Below are 15,992 nucleotides of genomic sequence, written 5' to 3' on the forward strand. Positions count from 1 at the left end.
TTTGGGACTGGCATTGATCATGCAGTGGTGAGTCTGTCAGGAGATCCTTAGCATCTTTTATATATATATATATATATAAAAGTTGAAGTTTAGGTGAATTCAGCTTCAATCATCAGTGCAGGTGAAGGCATGCTCTCGAAATTATAAAGTTTTTACAAATCATTCACTAACAAAATTTTCACATCCGTAGCGCGAATCAAGCATATAGTATTTTGTGAAAAGGCGTCCGTTCTTATTAATTGATCCAACTTGGATCAGCAAATCCTTAGCTGCTATACCAAAAGGGGTGCAATATTGAAAGCGGTTTGTTTAGAAAATCAAGAGTCAGAATGCATATTTCTATTAAGGAGTTCCGATTAGAAATTGAATTTAATTTAACTATAAACACAAAAATAACTCAAGTAGTTTTAAAATAACTCAAATGTTCAAGATTGAGATTATAAGAAATTAGAGGTTTTGAGTTTAAATCCCATCTCTCCTCGTCAATTTTTTTAAAATTCAAGTAATTTTAAATCAATTTAATACTTGTACAATTTAGTAATAAAACTTAATTCGATTGAGAGTTTTGGAATTCAATTTAGTACATAAAATTTTCCTAGTATCTTTCCATATATAAGTTTGAGTAGAATTTGGTGTAAAAAAATAATGTTATTAATTAGTTTACCAAATATGCACTTCCAATATTCATTATTATCTATCCACATCTTATCTATTAAACTATCTCTACGTAACTATCACTACAATAAAGATGCACAAACACACACATACCCCCCACTTTATTAGCCTAACAAAACTTCTAACGAGGCAATAATTGCCATCGCTGAGTTTTTCAAAAATTAGTTTTTTAAATACTATTAAAATTTTTAAAAAAATACTCTAAAAGGTACTCTAAAAAGTAATCTAAATTTTTTTAATATTTAAAAAATATCTCAAAATATATTCTAAAAACTTTTCTACTCTTAAATATCCCAAAATATTTTTTAAAATAATTCCAAAATATACTATAAAAACTCTACTACAGTAAACTTTTTCAAAAATACCTCCAAAAATGGCTAATCCAAACGCATTCTTCCCATCCATATTTCTAAGACAAAACCTCGATAACTACTAAAAATTTTAACAATTAATATATTTTTTTAAATTTTTTTCTTTCGGATTTACCACACATAGGTGTGCCATTCCCTAATGGTAGGACATTGTCAAAACATATAAACCGACGGCCACCCCAAGCTGCCGTCTTTCTCTCTCCCAGCCACTGCCGGCGAGGCCAACCTCCTGCCAAATTGACCACAAACACAGCCCAGCCTTTTCAAATATCTCTCTTTTTGGTGACTTCATACCATTTATTTTGTCATTTTAGTTCTAATTTGCTATGCCTCAGAACTTTCTAGGCATTCAAGAATATCACTAAAACTCCTCGTCGGAGTTTCAAGAATCAATCAACCCAGCTGAAAAAGCTAAGAAAGAAAGAAAAAAAGAAACCCATATCATGGATGGTTTGTGCCTGAGCCCTCTTTACATTAGCAACTTGATATCTTTGTTTTGAAATTAAACTACAGACACAGTGGTTTGCAATGTTCAATCTAGAAAAAAATAGTAATTCTATTGGAGAGTATGGATGATGAGACGATGGTGATACTGATACAAGTTCTGTTGAGTGAAAATAGTTAAGTTCGTTGTGGAGAGAATTTAAACTTAGCCTCCGTTGTAGCATGCATGTATGCACTTCTGTTCAACTTTTTGTAGGTGTTCGAGGGTTACGAGGCTTTGGGGAAAGGTTCAGTGTTGTTATTTGCTGTTACTATCCATTTCTGTATATTAGATGTATCTGTGTACTATTCATTGTCGGCTTTGGAGGGTTGCCTGTTGTTTCTGTTGGCTGAGGAAGGAAGGAGAAATGCACTTAGCTAAGCCATCTTTTACTTGTGATTGTGCGAGTTCGTTTAAAAAAGAGCTATCTAGTTGATTATTTTTCTCTTTCTTTTTTTATTTTGGTTTAAACTGGTTTCAGGGAAAGGAACAATGCTGGTATTTTGAATGTGCCAATCAACTTAATTTGACATATAATTAGACAATGGAGTATAGAAATGGGAATATATCCCTTTTTCTTATGTATATAGGACTTGAAACTTCAAGTGGAAAGCTAGTTTTGGTGATAATAGTTATGATGCTAATCATTATTATCATTGCATACTCTTTCTTTTTCTTTTTTGGTTTTAAGTGGTAGAAGTATCGGAGTTCATAAGACTTTGGCTGGGGCCTTTTATCTTCTGATGGCAACGTGCTGTTACTTTGAGCATTCTGATCAATGCGTTGCATGTTTGACTGTAATGTAAATGAAATGGAGTAATGCCTCTGCTGATTGACTTTCTCTGTGGGGCTTCTAGTCGATGCACAGCCAACTATGGAGGAGACCATTCTGGTTGGGGATGACTTGATGATGGGGCCACCATCACCACTCATTCCCCCAGAAATCGCATCTCACGTGCTCGAAGGTGTGGATTTATGTGATGGAATTTTGAGGAACTTATTCTTGTGTAAGTTTCGTCCTTGGCCTTTCTTTTAGGCATTTGGGCATGTTCAATGATGTTTATCCTCTATCATTTGATTTTATGCTATAGGCTTGCAGATCAATGATATTGAACCTTTCTGTCAGGATGAGATTGCTCTCTACCGGCAATGTGCAGAGAAAAGGGTGAGTATATTTGACTATGTGCTTGATTTTGTTGCTTCCTGCATGGTATAGTGTTAGTCTATTAGAAATAAATGTCTGAGGTGTTCTGCCTGTAATATATTTATGAACTGCTTCGATTGAGGTTTCTTTTTGCAGGACAAGGAACTGAGACAACGGCTTCAAGATAGTGAGCGTAAGTTAGGGATGTCAATGCCCTTACAAGAAGCTAAGGAAAGATCTACCCAGCTGGAATCAGAAGTGACATTGTTGGAGAGGTAATATACATCTAGCAGCGAATGGTTTGGTTATAGCGAAGAACATCTTTGTAACTTGTTCCTTTGGTAATGGAATTTTTTAAATTTTATCAAAACATCAGAAGTTCGTATTATTCTGTAAATTTTCTGATGTCTCCATGGTCTTTTGGCAACTGATGGGGGCAGGACTGAAGTATTGTTCTTTTACCAAGGATGGTGATACTCTGTACATAATTATGAAGTCTAGTATTGAGTAATAGATTGTGTTTTGGTCTAATATTGAACAGGGATGTGGGAAAGAATGTAGCCTTCTCAGTTAAATATGAGGCCACAAATTTGAAGTCTAAATTTGTTTTGGGAGAATGCGTTTCAATTAGACTCGTGTTTGTTGTCAAACTAGCTTTTGGACTCACAATTATATAGATGTGATTCACCTTTGACTTGGATCAGAATTTTATAAAGAAAAGAGCCATTATGAAATTGATTAGCACCTGTCAAAATTTAGCTATTTTCCACACTACCTTGTCTATAGTTGTTTACCATCTGTAACTTCTTCTGCATGCCTTCTATTGTCTTTAATTGATTGACTTGCTCATCCGCCATATTGTTTTCAAGGAATGGACTTATCACTTATAGCTCTGAGGAAAATGAGAATAAGAATACAACGGGAAAGAAAATGAAATCAGCAGAAGCCTGGCTTTTTTACAACTTTTACACATTGTCTTGTCAAAGAATTACTTGTAGATCCTTATTATTGTTTCCTTGTTTTTTAGACGACTGATTTTGGCAAGTGGAACAGAAGGCGTGGAAGGGTTTCGTGAGAGATGGAGTCTACATGGTCGCCTTACTGATACCAAGTAATGAGAATTACTTTTCCATTTGCACGGATCAAGTAATTTAGAGCATTATACTTGCTTTTGGACTTTACATTGAAGCATGGTATCTTTTTTTTTTTTTTTGGTAGAGGTCTAAACCACTTAATTGAATGACAAGACCACAGTTATTTGTCTTCTGGGATCTTTATAGTTACTAAGTGGACTTGCATGTTTGGATGAGGGTTAGACTAGCCCGAGCACCACTAAATGTCGATTTCATTATATAAGAACTGCGTTTTTATGACTTCAATTCTTTTAAACTGCAAACTCGTCATTCTTATGACGTATTTTGTGGTTTCTGTTATTTGAGCATTTTGTATGTGGTTCTTCCTTAGGGTGCATACTTCATTTCGGGTGCTTTAACTGCTCATGTAGTGCTTATGAGTTGGTAGATTCTTCACTTCATTTGTGCTGGCGCATGCTACATGTGTGTGCGCACGCATGTGTGTATGCTTTTCCCGGGTTTGTGTATGTGTTTGTCAATGTGTCCGTGTGTCTGAGAGAGGGAGAGTCTGTAAAATGCCACCAATTCTTAATACAGAAGAGTCAGATGGAATGTAGATATTGGTTAAGGCACTGCTAGAGGAGAGGTGCCCAAGAACTCACCTAGCCTTGTATGTGTATTTTGTTCTAAATAAAACAATATTGTGCCAACTGTAAGCTAGCACTAGCCTTGTACCAAAATTTTGTTTTAATAGTGTGGCTACTGTTAACTAGCACTATGAGATTGTGGGGATGGAAGTAAAATCAAACTGGAAACTACGTCCCTGAACTTCTTCCAGATGCATGTGCTGATAGGTGAATTATATCACAGGTTTGGGATGGTTCCTCATCTGCTTCATCTATGGATTAGATTTGTTACCCATCATCCCCTGTAGCTTGTGGCCTGATGTTATGTTCTTTCTTTATTTGGGTTTAAGAATGACTTTGGCCTTTTGCTTTATTGTTTCCAGTCATTTGCCTGCTATTGTTTTCTTCTCTCCGGGGTCATACTGACTTTTTTTGAGGAGCTAAAGCACATAGTTTTGTCTGATCTTTTCTGTTGAGTGACCTGTAAACTTTTTCTAAATTGATTGCAGGAAAAGGCTCGAGGCACTGAAGCAAGGAATGGAAAACAGGAACAAGAGCGAAATAGTTCCTGATTCAAACACCAAGAGAAGATGGTTTTTCTGGTGAAATTCAAAGCAAATATTGTGCATTTGCTTTGAATGTGGACATGAATGTGGAATTTGACTTCCTTGAGAATAGAAGGATCCAATTGCTGTGAGCATCAAAATCAAAACAGAACAATCTCTTGCACGGGCTTAACTTGCTTTTAGAACCTGTGCGTGGGGAAGTATTCTGGGGGACCCGTCCTAGCCTCGGTGATCTTTTCCGTAGGCATTAACTTAGTTGTAGCTATGTAAACTGGCGTCGTTAACTCGTTATTCATACTCTGGAAGGAAAGCCTTATTTTCTCGAATCAATTTTTAGTTAAAAGTGAGCAGCTTTGTAGGGTAGTCATAGGGAGAGGAATTTATTAGCAAATGAGTGGTGCTATTACTCTTGTATCCAGTTCATTGTTGAGAGATGCATTAATTGATGCTTTATTCGAGTTGCCAAATCAAAAGCGTATATGTAGCATATGGGTGGATGTATATTAATTCTTCCATATACATGGGAGATCTGAGAAATTATTTACATTCGATTCCTCTCCTCCATCCCTGGCTGGCCCTTCAATACCCACATCTCAATGGTCTCTCTGACTTCCGGGCATTTGGCTTTACCAGCAATAATCTGCTGTAAAATGCAATGCTACAAAAGGTGCATAAATAACACTGGTAGGAGCCAAGTAAGCCGAGCACGGAATTTAATTTATTTCAGAGCAAACCTCTGCACGCCATGGGTGCCGCCCAGTCTCTGACTTTTGGTGGAAACCCGATACCACAGCCAAGCCACCCCATAGCATGTCATCCTTGGGCGCTGCTCCTGTTGCATGAAAGATTGCATGTCCCAGAAACCAGCAATTTCCTTGTAAATCTCGCAGGTTTCACACGTATTCGACAGTTGCTTTGCATCCCAAGTTTGTTTCACAGGATAAGGTACATCTCATCACCAAAACTGACTGACTTCCAAGATCCAGGAAGTACACTCTTGAAGTAGCTGAAATTTCTGATCCTGTGCGATGTTTAGAAAAACTTGCATCTTGTTACGGAACTCTGAGACATCTTCCTTGCACCTAAATGACCCAGCACATGAGCAATGCTCAGCTAAGTGTGCAGCTTTAATCTGGTTGCACTTGAGGCATACCAAGTCCTGCAGATGGTAGAGTCGCTCTCTCTGCCTTACGATCTGTAGAAGAGCATTCTCCATTAGCTCGCGATCATAAGGTTGCCCACATTGAGGCACGGCACAACGCCATTCCTGACCTAGTAAAGCTCTGTCACGGCATAAATCTAAGTCTCTGCACTCGTTGCAATAGCTGGCAATATTGGTAGAGAAATGAGAAACGTATATATAATTCAAATGAGAAAAGATTGCACAGAAAATAGCACATAAACCAACATTAACAAATAAAGTAAAAAAAAAACGAACAGATAAGTTCTTTACAACTGAATTGTTTGTTTATGTTAACCTTGCAAATCAATGCTTTCAACAGAGACTGGTCTATCGCCACACATGCCAAAAAGTTCACAGAAATTTTCTATTCAGCCCCATGACCGATGACTAGTATATAGATACTCTTACTGTTTATACCTGCAAATGACATTTGGTAGAGTGAAAGATGGAGATTGATTGTAAAATTCAGCCTCTGGTGCAAATTCTCGCACACGGACAAATTTAAGCAGATTCTTCCTCATGATCTGCTCAACAGTGATTACAAGATTCGTCAGAAAAAGGCTCTTACTATTGAGAACATCAGGGAGCAGAAAATAGTGGGAAAATAGCTGGTGCCAGATAGCACACTACAATTTGAAAAGATCACTTGTGCATGAATGAAATCAACAACAATATCTAATGCCTAAACCCAATAATTTCAATAGTCATGGATAAATTAACTAATACTTCAAAAAAAACATGGAAGCTTTCCATCTTTCGAGCAGAAAATAGACTTAGTAAACATAAACAGTAAGATTTGTGATGATTACTGCAAGATTGGATAATTGAAAAATATGCATTACCAGAACCTCATGCTGAACACTCTGGTCAAGAGCCAAAACTGTGGAAACATACTTAATGAACTCTAATGCAGGATCGCCCTGATGGCAACTCTCCAAAGGTTGTGTATTTGTATTCATGATGTTCTGTTGATCGTGAGACTTTCTTTTCATGAGAAGACTGGGATCACAAACAATTTTTAGAAGCTTGTCCGTGAAGTAAGATCTAATCTGCAAGATATACAAATAACTAAAGTCAATCTGATATCTTTTTGGACATTGAACCACAAAATTTCACCACCAGTAAGACTGATTGAAAAAGTTATACCTTGTTCTTTAGATCTTCTGTCATCTGTAAGTCAAAAGTTTCAGCAGCAGCAGCTGTGATTGATGGAGTGCACAAGTCACCATCCGCCAGACATGCTCGTTTAGCAGCTTGCTCTTGTGCAAATTTCCATGGCATATACATAAATTCAGAAACAATCAAGATGAAATGGTCCTGCCAAAAAAAAAGGGAATATAATGTATAACAGCATAGAATATCAGGAGATGATACTGTATGCACTGAAAAGTTTAACAGCATTACAAAATTTTGGACCAGTACTGCTGGAATAATTAAAGCTGCAGTCAACTTTAGACGAAAACAAACCTACCTGAGTCAACTTCGGCAAGTTTTCAGCAATATTCCAACTTGACACAATCTCCACCTCAGATTCCTTTTGTATGCTAACATCACTTGGTCTTGCTTTGTCATTAGACGACTCATCTTGAAAACTAGCTTGAATTCCGCCATAATTGTACTATGACAGCACAGTGAACAAACAGAAAAAAGAAAGTGAAAAGAAACTCAGCAGCAAGTTCGAATGAAATCTTCCCTTGACAACATATGTTTTAGTGCTATCAATACTCTTCCTTTGTTTTTGGATAATCTTTACCAATTATGTCCCATAAATCCCTTATCACTACTTGGTATCAGGACAAACTCTCTTTTTCATCTTCCCTTATAGATCAGCAAGCAGTGAATTCACATGGTTCTCATCTTGAAACTCTCTTAAGACTATGAAACTTTGTTTCCCACTTTTAAGGAAAATGATATGCATACAAAAACAGTAGACAATTCAAAAAGGCAACAGCAACAATGACAATCATGATGACAGTCTGGGGGAAGATCCAGAGTAGGGAAGCTACCTGATCCATGAAAAGGAAGGAGTGCCAGAACTGCAAAGGCTCAAACTCTATCCACTCAAATAAGTCTCTGTACATAGAAATCCAAGAGAGGTACAAGAATAAGCAGATAGCCAACATCAATTTGGAATGCGAATGACATGCAAGAGTCTAAGACCAACCAACCTAGTCTGCAGAGTCTTGAGCAAACTATCACAATAAGCTTTTGCTGCTAATAGATCAAACTTTCCTGTATCAATAATGACTTTGGAGAAACTAGCAAACACAATTGTTGCACCCAGTTTGCGAAACTCAGCCACTAGTAATGCAAAAACCTTTTGCATAACCTGAAATGCATAAGAAATTAACTTTCCTCATCAGCAACTTAGGCTTTGATAAGAAATATGTTTCTTAGACCTGAAGCTTAGTTTTAATACAACTTATGGGGGATAAGCTTAGAGAAATGGAAAGACAATTGCAAAAAGGGGGCCGGGGAGCGGGGGGGGCAATAGTAAATGAATTTCTGGTGCAAAAGAATTGTTGAATAATGGACTCCTTCGATCGCACCTCTAAAGAATTCAAATATATTTCTGTACCAGTGATTACCTTATGTAGCATGCGATAGATAGCTGGGTCATGTAGTTTAGACTTTGGGCTGCAGTGTAAATGAACAAGGTTTTATGAAACCGTAAAAGCGAAAAAGGGCAAAAAGGAATGGCCCAATTGCAACAAGTATATACCTGCAAAGCCATCTGTATAAATGTTGCAGCATTGCATCAGCAAATACATTTCCAGATGTAACTGCATCTGCCAGACATCTTTGAATCAACTGTTTGAGGACACGAAATGCAGGTGCACATGAAGTCACCTCATCAAAGCAATATTGCTCATCTGGAAATTTAGTAGCAGGATTCAGGTCTTGGTCCAGTCCAAACAGAGTACCTCCTTCTATTTCATTTATTTGGTTGCTCTTCAGAAGAGCATTAACAGCCAGGTGATGAATCTGAAAAGCAGTAATAGTTAAAACAACATATAAGAGCGTGACAACAAAAAAAGAAAGAAAATAGAACAGAGAGTATAAACAGAGATATTATGGACCTTAAGCTCCACAGAAACTTTCCTATACGCGCCAGGGTAGTTGAGAATTGGTTGATTCACCTATTTTTCAAGTAGTAGTATTTAGCAGACGAAAGCACTGGAAGGAACTTCACAACTTTGCAGTGACATTAAAAATGGTGGTAAAAGTCCCCCACCCCCACCCCCAGAAAACCCTTGGAAAAGGAATTGAAAGGAAGAGAAGAATAGACTTTTTATTGCAAACTAACTTCATCAATGAAGCTTGACATTTCTTCATTCACGCCTCCAAGGTCTGGGATGCCGTTATCAGATATCCAAAGAACCTAGAAGATAAACAGGAACACAAACAGCTTAGGTAGCTTAAATTCAACCAAGTACTATTGACACCCAGTACTTGAAACACAATGTGGTAAAGGTTACATGTTCTCAATTTTAAGAAACATTAACTACAAAAATATCATGATAAGAACTAAAAGTATCGAATCAGGCACAGAATCAAAGAATTATGTAAATCAAGGAAAACCTGTTGCTGATCACGTAAAGCTCTTGAGAAGAAGATATCTGCTGTATGTAGGAGCCAATCCACTTCCAAGTTTCCAAGTGGTACCTGCTAAATGTGACTTTTAAGCACTTCTATACAGATGAACACAGTATAAATGCTAAATGGTAAAGACACTTTACATGAGCATAACGTGAAAGAGTGATTCTCTCTTTCAACCACTGAGAAGATGCTGCACATCGATGCATCCCAATTTTTGCAGCAACAATTTGCCACCCAAGAGCCTAAAGAGAAAAGCATCAAACATTCTTTGTTAATTGAATGCTAGCAATAAAGTCACCAAGAAATGTCTACTGAAGCAACAGCTCACTGTGTTACCTGATATTGACTATCACGAGCATTGGAAGGAATGTTCACACAAGGAAAATCATCTAATGCTTGTATATTAGACTTCAGCAAATCAGAATTTGGGCACTCAATCACAGCAATTACAGGCCCAGGATGTCGATCTCTACCAATTAGTTTCAAAACACGAACCAAATAGTTAAAGCATTTGCAGCAGTAATTCAAAACCATCCAGAAAAGAGAAATGAACTGCTAAATCAACAGATAGACAACCATAGGCAGATGAAAAGATGGCATATGTAGACATGACTTTATTGAGTCCACCAGCATGAAAGTAGAAGGCTTTCCAAAGGACCAATTCTATTCTTTGGATCCGTCTGCTCATAATTTATTAGCCATAAGCGTCCAACGACCATAGAGCAAGTGTCATAGCACTGAAGGATGGTTAAGTACTTTTTAATGTCCCGTGTTTGCTTTAACAAATGCAACACATGTGCATGTTAGGGAAATAATTCAGCTTGTTAGACCAATCAAGTTGTGACTCCATATAAGCATCTACCAGGTTACAATACTAGTTACAAGCAACAAACTCAGAAGAAAACATTTTAGGAATTTAAAATGGGTGGGTGCAACATAAGCGCCTCCTGTGCCAGGCTTATGCACAGATGTATGCACCATTACCAAATTATGTAATACCATGGCCAGAGGCACTTCAAGTGCATCTTGGGGCCTGGATGCATGTTCTTACCCTTCTGACAACTTTTAAGCACATGGCTTTGAACAAGCATAGTCTAATTTCTCAATGAGATACATAACTGATCTCAAGTAGGCATGTTCTTTAGGACTATCCTGATCAAGTATTGAGCAATCAGTCAAAGAAGGGGAAACTTGAGTAGCTTGGATCTTTTACACTACAATGGATCTGCTAAATAGTTTATCTAGCAACAATGCCAGATACTAAAATGTACTAATCCAGTTTATAAAATTGTGGACAAACCAGCAGCAATTTTCTAAAACCAAGATTATTGAAGCTCTACTTTGCCTAGTTGATTTTTGTTTTAAAACTTATGTAGTGTACTAGAATTAAACTAGATGGAGGTCAGCCAACTTAAAACTATGACTCCAAACAAAAGAAAGAACCACCGAGATTCCAAGGCATTCAAGGGCTTTGGTTGTTGGGGGCGGATAGAATAGGGGCTTGGATGATGAGAAGAATGATGAAGTACAAGAAAAAAAAAAAATTCTTCTAATTCTTTGTTTCATGTTCCACACACCATGTTACAGGCTAAGTTATACTCTGAATATGGACATAAGTTACCATGCTAAATTAACAGGATATTCATTTCAGATTCAAATTGTTATGCAAAATAAAATGATTCAAATAATAGATAACATCGATACAGCATAGTTTTTGTAGCTTAGATCTCCATAACATTTTATCTAAATGACACAGCAATTAATCTTTTTCTAGGAACCTCCACATGTTATGATGCAAAATGGTTTTCAGTATTAATGCTCTTCCTTCTATAACGGACTATTATTAAACCTCATAAAAGGTCTAAAGAAAACAGAAACTTTTTATGATGCATCACCAGAAACAATTTTATACACATTACAGAAGGTACTCAGAATAGCTCCTCCCAGACAGCAATCACTATCAACTTTTAAACTTCCATCCAACACTAGTCAGTATCTAGTTTTTTGTGAAAGAAGCAATTTTACTAGCTTGAATTTTCCAAAACAACTCAAACATATAAAGTTGCAAAAAGTACTCTGAGTTTACAGAACAACCTACACGCAAGAAGGTGCTAGAATTAGAAGATTGAGTAAACAAGACACTAAGGATTAGTGGGACAATGAACAGAATTAAAACAGAAAGAGGAAAAATAATAAATAATAAAAAGAAACCTGTAGTCATTTATCATTCTTTGCATGTTCTTCTCAGCATCCTTGACATGTCCAACATACTCTACCTGAATGAGAGCACACATTCAATGATGATAATAGTCAGATGCAGAGAAAGATTATCATATGGGCAGAAAAGAAGTTCACCTTGAAACTCATTCTTTCTGCTGAGTTAGGGTGTTGAAAAGATAATGCCTGGCAAGCTTCTCGAAATAGTTTTTCAAGAATTTGAGGTGATAGTTCTTTGTTCTGAAAGGGATTAACCACCAGTACTGATATTAATCTAGATGCAGGAAAATACCCAACGTATATTGCTCTTGCCTCAGAAATACTGAAACACGATATCAAATAAATTGTGTGAATATTATAATATAGAGGTAGTGCACAGATAACAACACATATGAAATACAAGAGGAAATGCATCATGTATTCCTTTAAGATGCAAAGCAACCACAACAATGACCAGAAATTATCATTTGATATCTATCATGCTCTTCAAGTTAAAGGCAAACAAACAACCATAAGATTTCTTTTCTCCCTATAAAAGACTAAGTCCTAAAATCATAGTCATATTTGGCTTCTTCAAATTGACTGCCTTTTTCAAGCAACTATTGCTACTAACAGACAGCTAGATCAATTATCAGCTTTCTCATGTTTGCAATATTCTTTGTCCTTCAGAAAATATTGAAGCAGACAAACAAAATTCCCTGTGCACATACAAGAAGAAACCATTGACAAATACTTTTACTACACCAGCTTTTACTACAAAATTAAGCCATTGCAGCAGGTTAAGTGCAACAGACATGTCTTTGGACTTGATATATTTATATAAGCAACCTATGCATTTCTGAAAGTACAACTCCATGTTCATACTACAATAGTATGACCTTCAGATATATACTTTAGAGTAGAGCAGCAAAACATGTTAGTGTATAGCAATTACCTGTGATACAAGTAGAAGAAAGACAGTGATTGTTCTAGATATGAGCACTCAGTTGTTGTTTTCATGTGCAGTTCACTCATACTCCAGCTATCTTGACCATTTCGCCTTTTGGCTTTCTTATCTACTTTACAGACACAGCCAAGCTGAAGGATAGCGTTAAACTCCAAAGGCACATTTGTTTCATATATTCCCTGTTACATATTCCATTTGGAGTTAGTGTATAGAATGATATTAAACTGATTATAGGTCCTATGAACATGAGCAGATCAAGAATGAGGAAAGAATCTAAGAGCTAGTTCCAGCTTGGGCTTAATTTGTGTCGCTAGACCAATTGCTTTGACACTGTCACATTGCAGAAACACCAAAAAAGATGCTCCCCGCAAACCTCCCAGGGAAAGGAGAAAAAAGAAGAATATAAGGATCAAGACATGTTGATAGTCAGTAAGAACATCTGACTCCATTGGCTTGGCATTTTTCGAGGAAAAGAACCATGAGATAAGATAGCAGATAACCTTGTATAGTAATCGTATCTGAAACATACAAGTTCATTAATGGCACGAAGAAGCGATTCTAAAACTATTATACACCTTTTCCATTCCCTCTACATACCACAAAAGCAAAAGATATCAAATTGAAGGATGAGCAAAGTTCCACAAACTAGTAACAAGAGCAGATAAATTGTTTATCAGCATAACATTAGATGAAGTTAAAAGGTTGCAATCTTAGTAGCAATCGAAATGGAAGTGATGAAAACACTTGGATCATATTCTTATCATTATATTCCAAAATGACCTTCCCATTCATTAGCAATTATGTATCTACCTGAATTTGTAAATACCAGGAAAAATGAATTTTCAATGATAATCAGTTGCACTGTTCACAAATAAGTAAGTCAGTCACCCAAGGTTCATAAACAATGGCATCACTCAGGTCAAAAGGCTTCAATAGAAAATCCAGCCAAAAAATCATAAAACCTGTACAGCAATAGGCTCAATTTTAGCAAGGTGTAAACAATTAAAGCATATCTTTAGTAGGCTGACCTCCACTTCAGGATCTGCAAGGTGAGCTGCAAGCTTCTTGCTTTCTTCCTTGAACTGTTCTTCTTCAATTATGACCTTGAGGCATCAATTAAACAAATTTAAAAAAAACTACAAAAACCCAAAACTTCTATATTGGGACCATTTTGTTCATTGGACCTTCTGTACCTCGATTAAATTGTAGCTAGTATGCCCATGTGGTAGAACTTTATTCACACGCCTTCCAGGAAATTCTTCTGTTACTGGATCTTTAGAGTTGAGGAAAAATACCCTAGGAACAGTAATAGGAATCTTACGCATGACTCCTTCTATCACTACCCAGGCAAAAAAATGTCCATGCTGTGGACTTGGTATGAGCTGGATTATCTGAATGGACATAGATAAACCTAAGCAAACCATTAATGTTGAAATGTCATTTTGTTAAAAGCATGAGATCTGAATCACCTGCCAATGGCTGCGGGTGAGTGCCATCTGATGATTCTCAAAATAAGAATTAACCCCAACTCGGCTTTTAGCTTTTCCATATTTGAACATGAAACCGGGAAGTACATCAATACCATTCTGTTTATTAGATTTCCTTGCAGCGTCCAACCTACAACAGTCACATCAATGTAGTTACTGGCATGCATGCGTGCTAATTTAGAAGTTTTATAATTGAGACACCTAAATGGTTGGTAAACTCGTCAAAAGCGAGTTTCTAGCACTCAAAATCATTAACATCTAACTGAAGAGATCTACATATTTCAGGATTAGAAGAATAAGAACTTGATGTAAAGCACAAAAGAGCACCTAAAAAATTAGCAAACTTCAAAACACAGCGCCATCTTAGAAAAGTTAGGATACAGGTATTAATCCTTATTGCTGAAGTCAAAGCATATTTTCAAGCATCTAGTGCAGCAGAAGATCCTGGTAGGGATACATGAATCATAGCAAAATTCAAAGAAGAAATTTAACAAGAGTAAAAACTCAAAACAACATCAAATATTTCATGACAGAAGGCATTGCTCAATCCATAGCACCAGTTGTGGTTGTGTAAAGGACCTGCACTGCTTTGGATGGGTGAAAAGAAGTTGGGAAACCTTCCAATATCAGTTTGATAGTATCTTAAATTCTCAAACTGCAAAGCTAAATCTATCTCTGCGGTCCAGAACACTTGAATAACTTGAGATCCAAGATAAAGTAACATGAGCAAACAGTCATATTTTATCTTCATCAATAAAATCACAGTTTGCCTTTAACAGTATTGCCCCTTCAAGATTATATAACCTATATTCCAATCAAAGAAGAATGTTACCTCTGGCGCTTCCTTTTCTCCCGTGTCTCCCTCCATTTTCTTTTCTTTAATTCTAGCCATCCTCTATAATCTACATTCCTGTCAATACTTTCCTTAGAAATAGCAGCTTCTTGTGGAGATGTCCATAGTTTTGGAGTGCCTCCATCACGAATACTTTGTTGTGGGGGACAATCCAATTCAGAGCTTGTTTTAGATAATTGCTGCACTTCATTGGCATCAAAACAATGAACAACAGGTCTAGGTCCAACTCGAAAAGTCCTACTAATTTTCCCAAAATCCTCCAGATCTGCAGCATTTTGTTCATCAACTCCCTGTTTGTTACTGATAACATCACTACTTCCTTTTAAACCATTATTTTTACTCAGGGAACCAAAGATATCAACCAATTTCCTCTGGCGATATTTGTCGTCCTTCTCACGAACCTTCTTATGGAGCCAGTCGGGATGAATTACCCTTGGGACAGGATTGGCCACCTTAAACATTTTCAAATTGACTTTAGACATTTGATAAAAGAAAGAAGATTCAATTACCAATTCGATCCAGTACCTTCTGCATTGCAGCCGGAATGGTAATTGTTTTCTGGATAGCTGAACTCAGACGCTGCTTGTAATAGGACCAATCAATAATGGAACGTATGCCACCATCTGATGAAATCTTGCACCACTTCCTTACATAAAACTTCATAATCTCTGAAATGAGAAAGCGTAAAAGCAGTCATCAATTTGATCAATAAAAGTTCATCATATTAACCAAGTGAAGGAAACTTTTACCAGGTTCAGTTTCAAATA

At 36.8% G+C, this 15,992-nt stretch overlaps 2 protein-coding genes across 2 annotated transcripts; one reads left to right on the forward strand and one right to left on the reverse strand.

Moving 5' to 3' along the window:
* The first annotated feature begins 1,204 nt into the window (after positions 1-1,204).
* On the forward strand, positions 1,205-5,483 carry LOC113776407. Its single transcript, XM_027321556.1, has 6 exons — positions 1,205-1,496; positions 2,388-2,537; positions 2,622-2,695; positions 2,831-2,949; positions 3,702-3,785; positions 4,883-5,483. Exons 1-6 carry the CDS (start codon positions 1,490-1,492, stop codon positions 4,977-4,979), a joined length of 531 nt encoding a protein of 176 aa, XP_027177357.1. The 5' UTR covers positions 1,205-1,489; the 3' UTR covers positions 4,980-5,483.
* LOC113773036 (DNA polymerase epsilon catalytic subunit A-like) lies at positions 5,292-15,983 on the reverse strand. The gene is made up of 23 exons (XM_027317559.1): positions 15,975-15,983; positions 15,751-15,893; positions 15,205-15,677; positions 14,355-14,502; positions 14,079-14,276; positions 13,914-13,988; positions 12,874-13,064; positions 12,078-12,261; positions 11,934-11,998; positions 10,059-10,191; positions 9,863-9,964; positions 9,705-9,788; positions 9,430-9,504; positions 9,203-9,262; positions 8,845-9,107; positions 8,711-8,759; positions 8,291-8,451; positions 8,129-8,195; positions 7,594-7,740; positions 7,269-7,439; positions 6,965-7,171; positions 6,540-6,646; positions 5,292-6,264 (listed from the first exon to the last, which is right to left on the reverse strand). Exons 2-23 carry the CDS (start codon positions 15,886-15,888, stop codon positions 5,895-5,897), a joined length of 3,468 nt encoding a protein of 1,155 aa, XP_027173360.1. The 5' UTR covers positions 15,889-15,893; positions 15,975-15,983; the 3' UTR covers positions 5,292-5,894.
* Between the last annotated feature and the right edge of the window lie 9 nt (positions 15,984-15,992).

This window comes from Coffea eugenioides, chromosome 1 (genome assembly GCF_003713205.1).
Source record: "Coffea eugenioides isolate CCC68of chromosome 1, Ceug_1.0, whole genome shotgun sequence".
Lineage (NCBI taxonomy): Eukaryota > Viridiplantae > Streptophyta > Magnoliopsida > Gentianales > Rubiaceae > Coffea > Coffea eugenioides.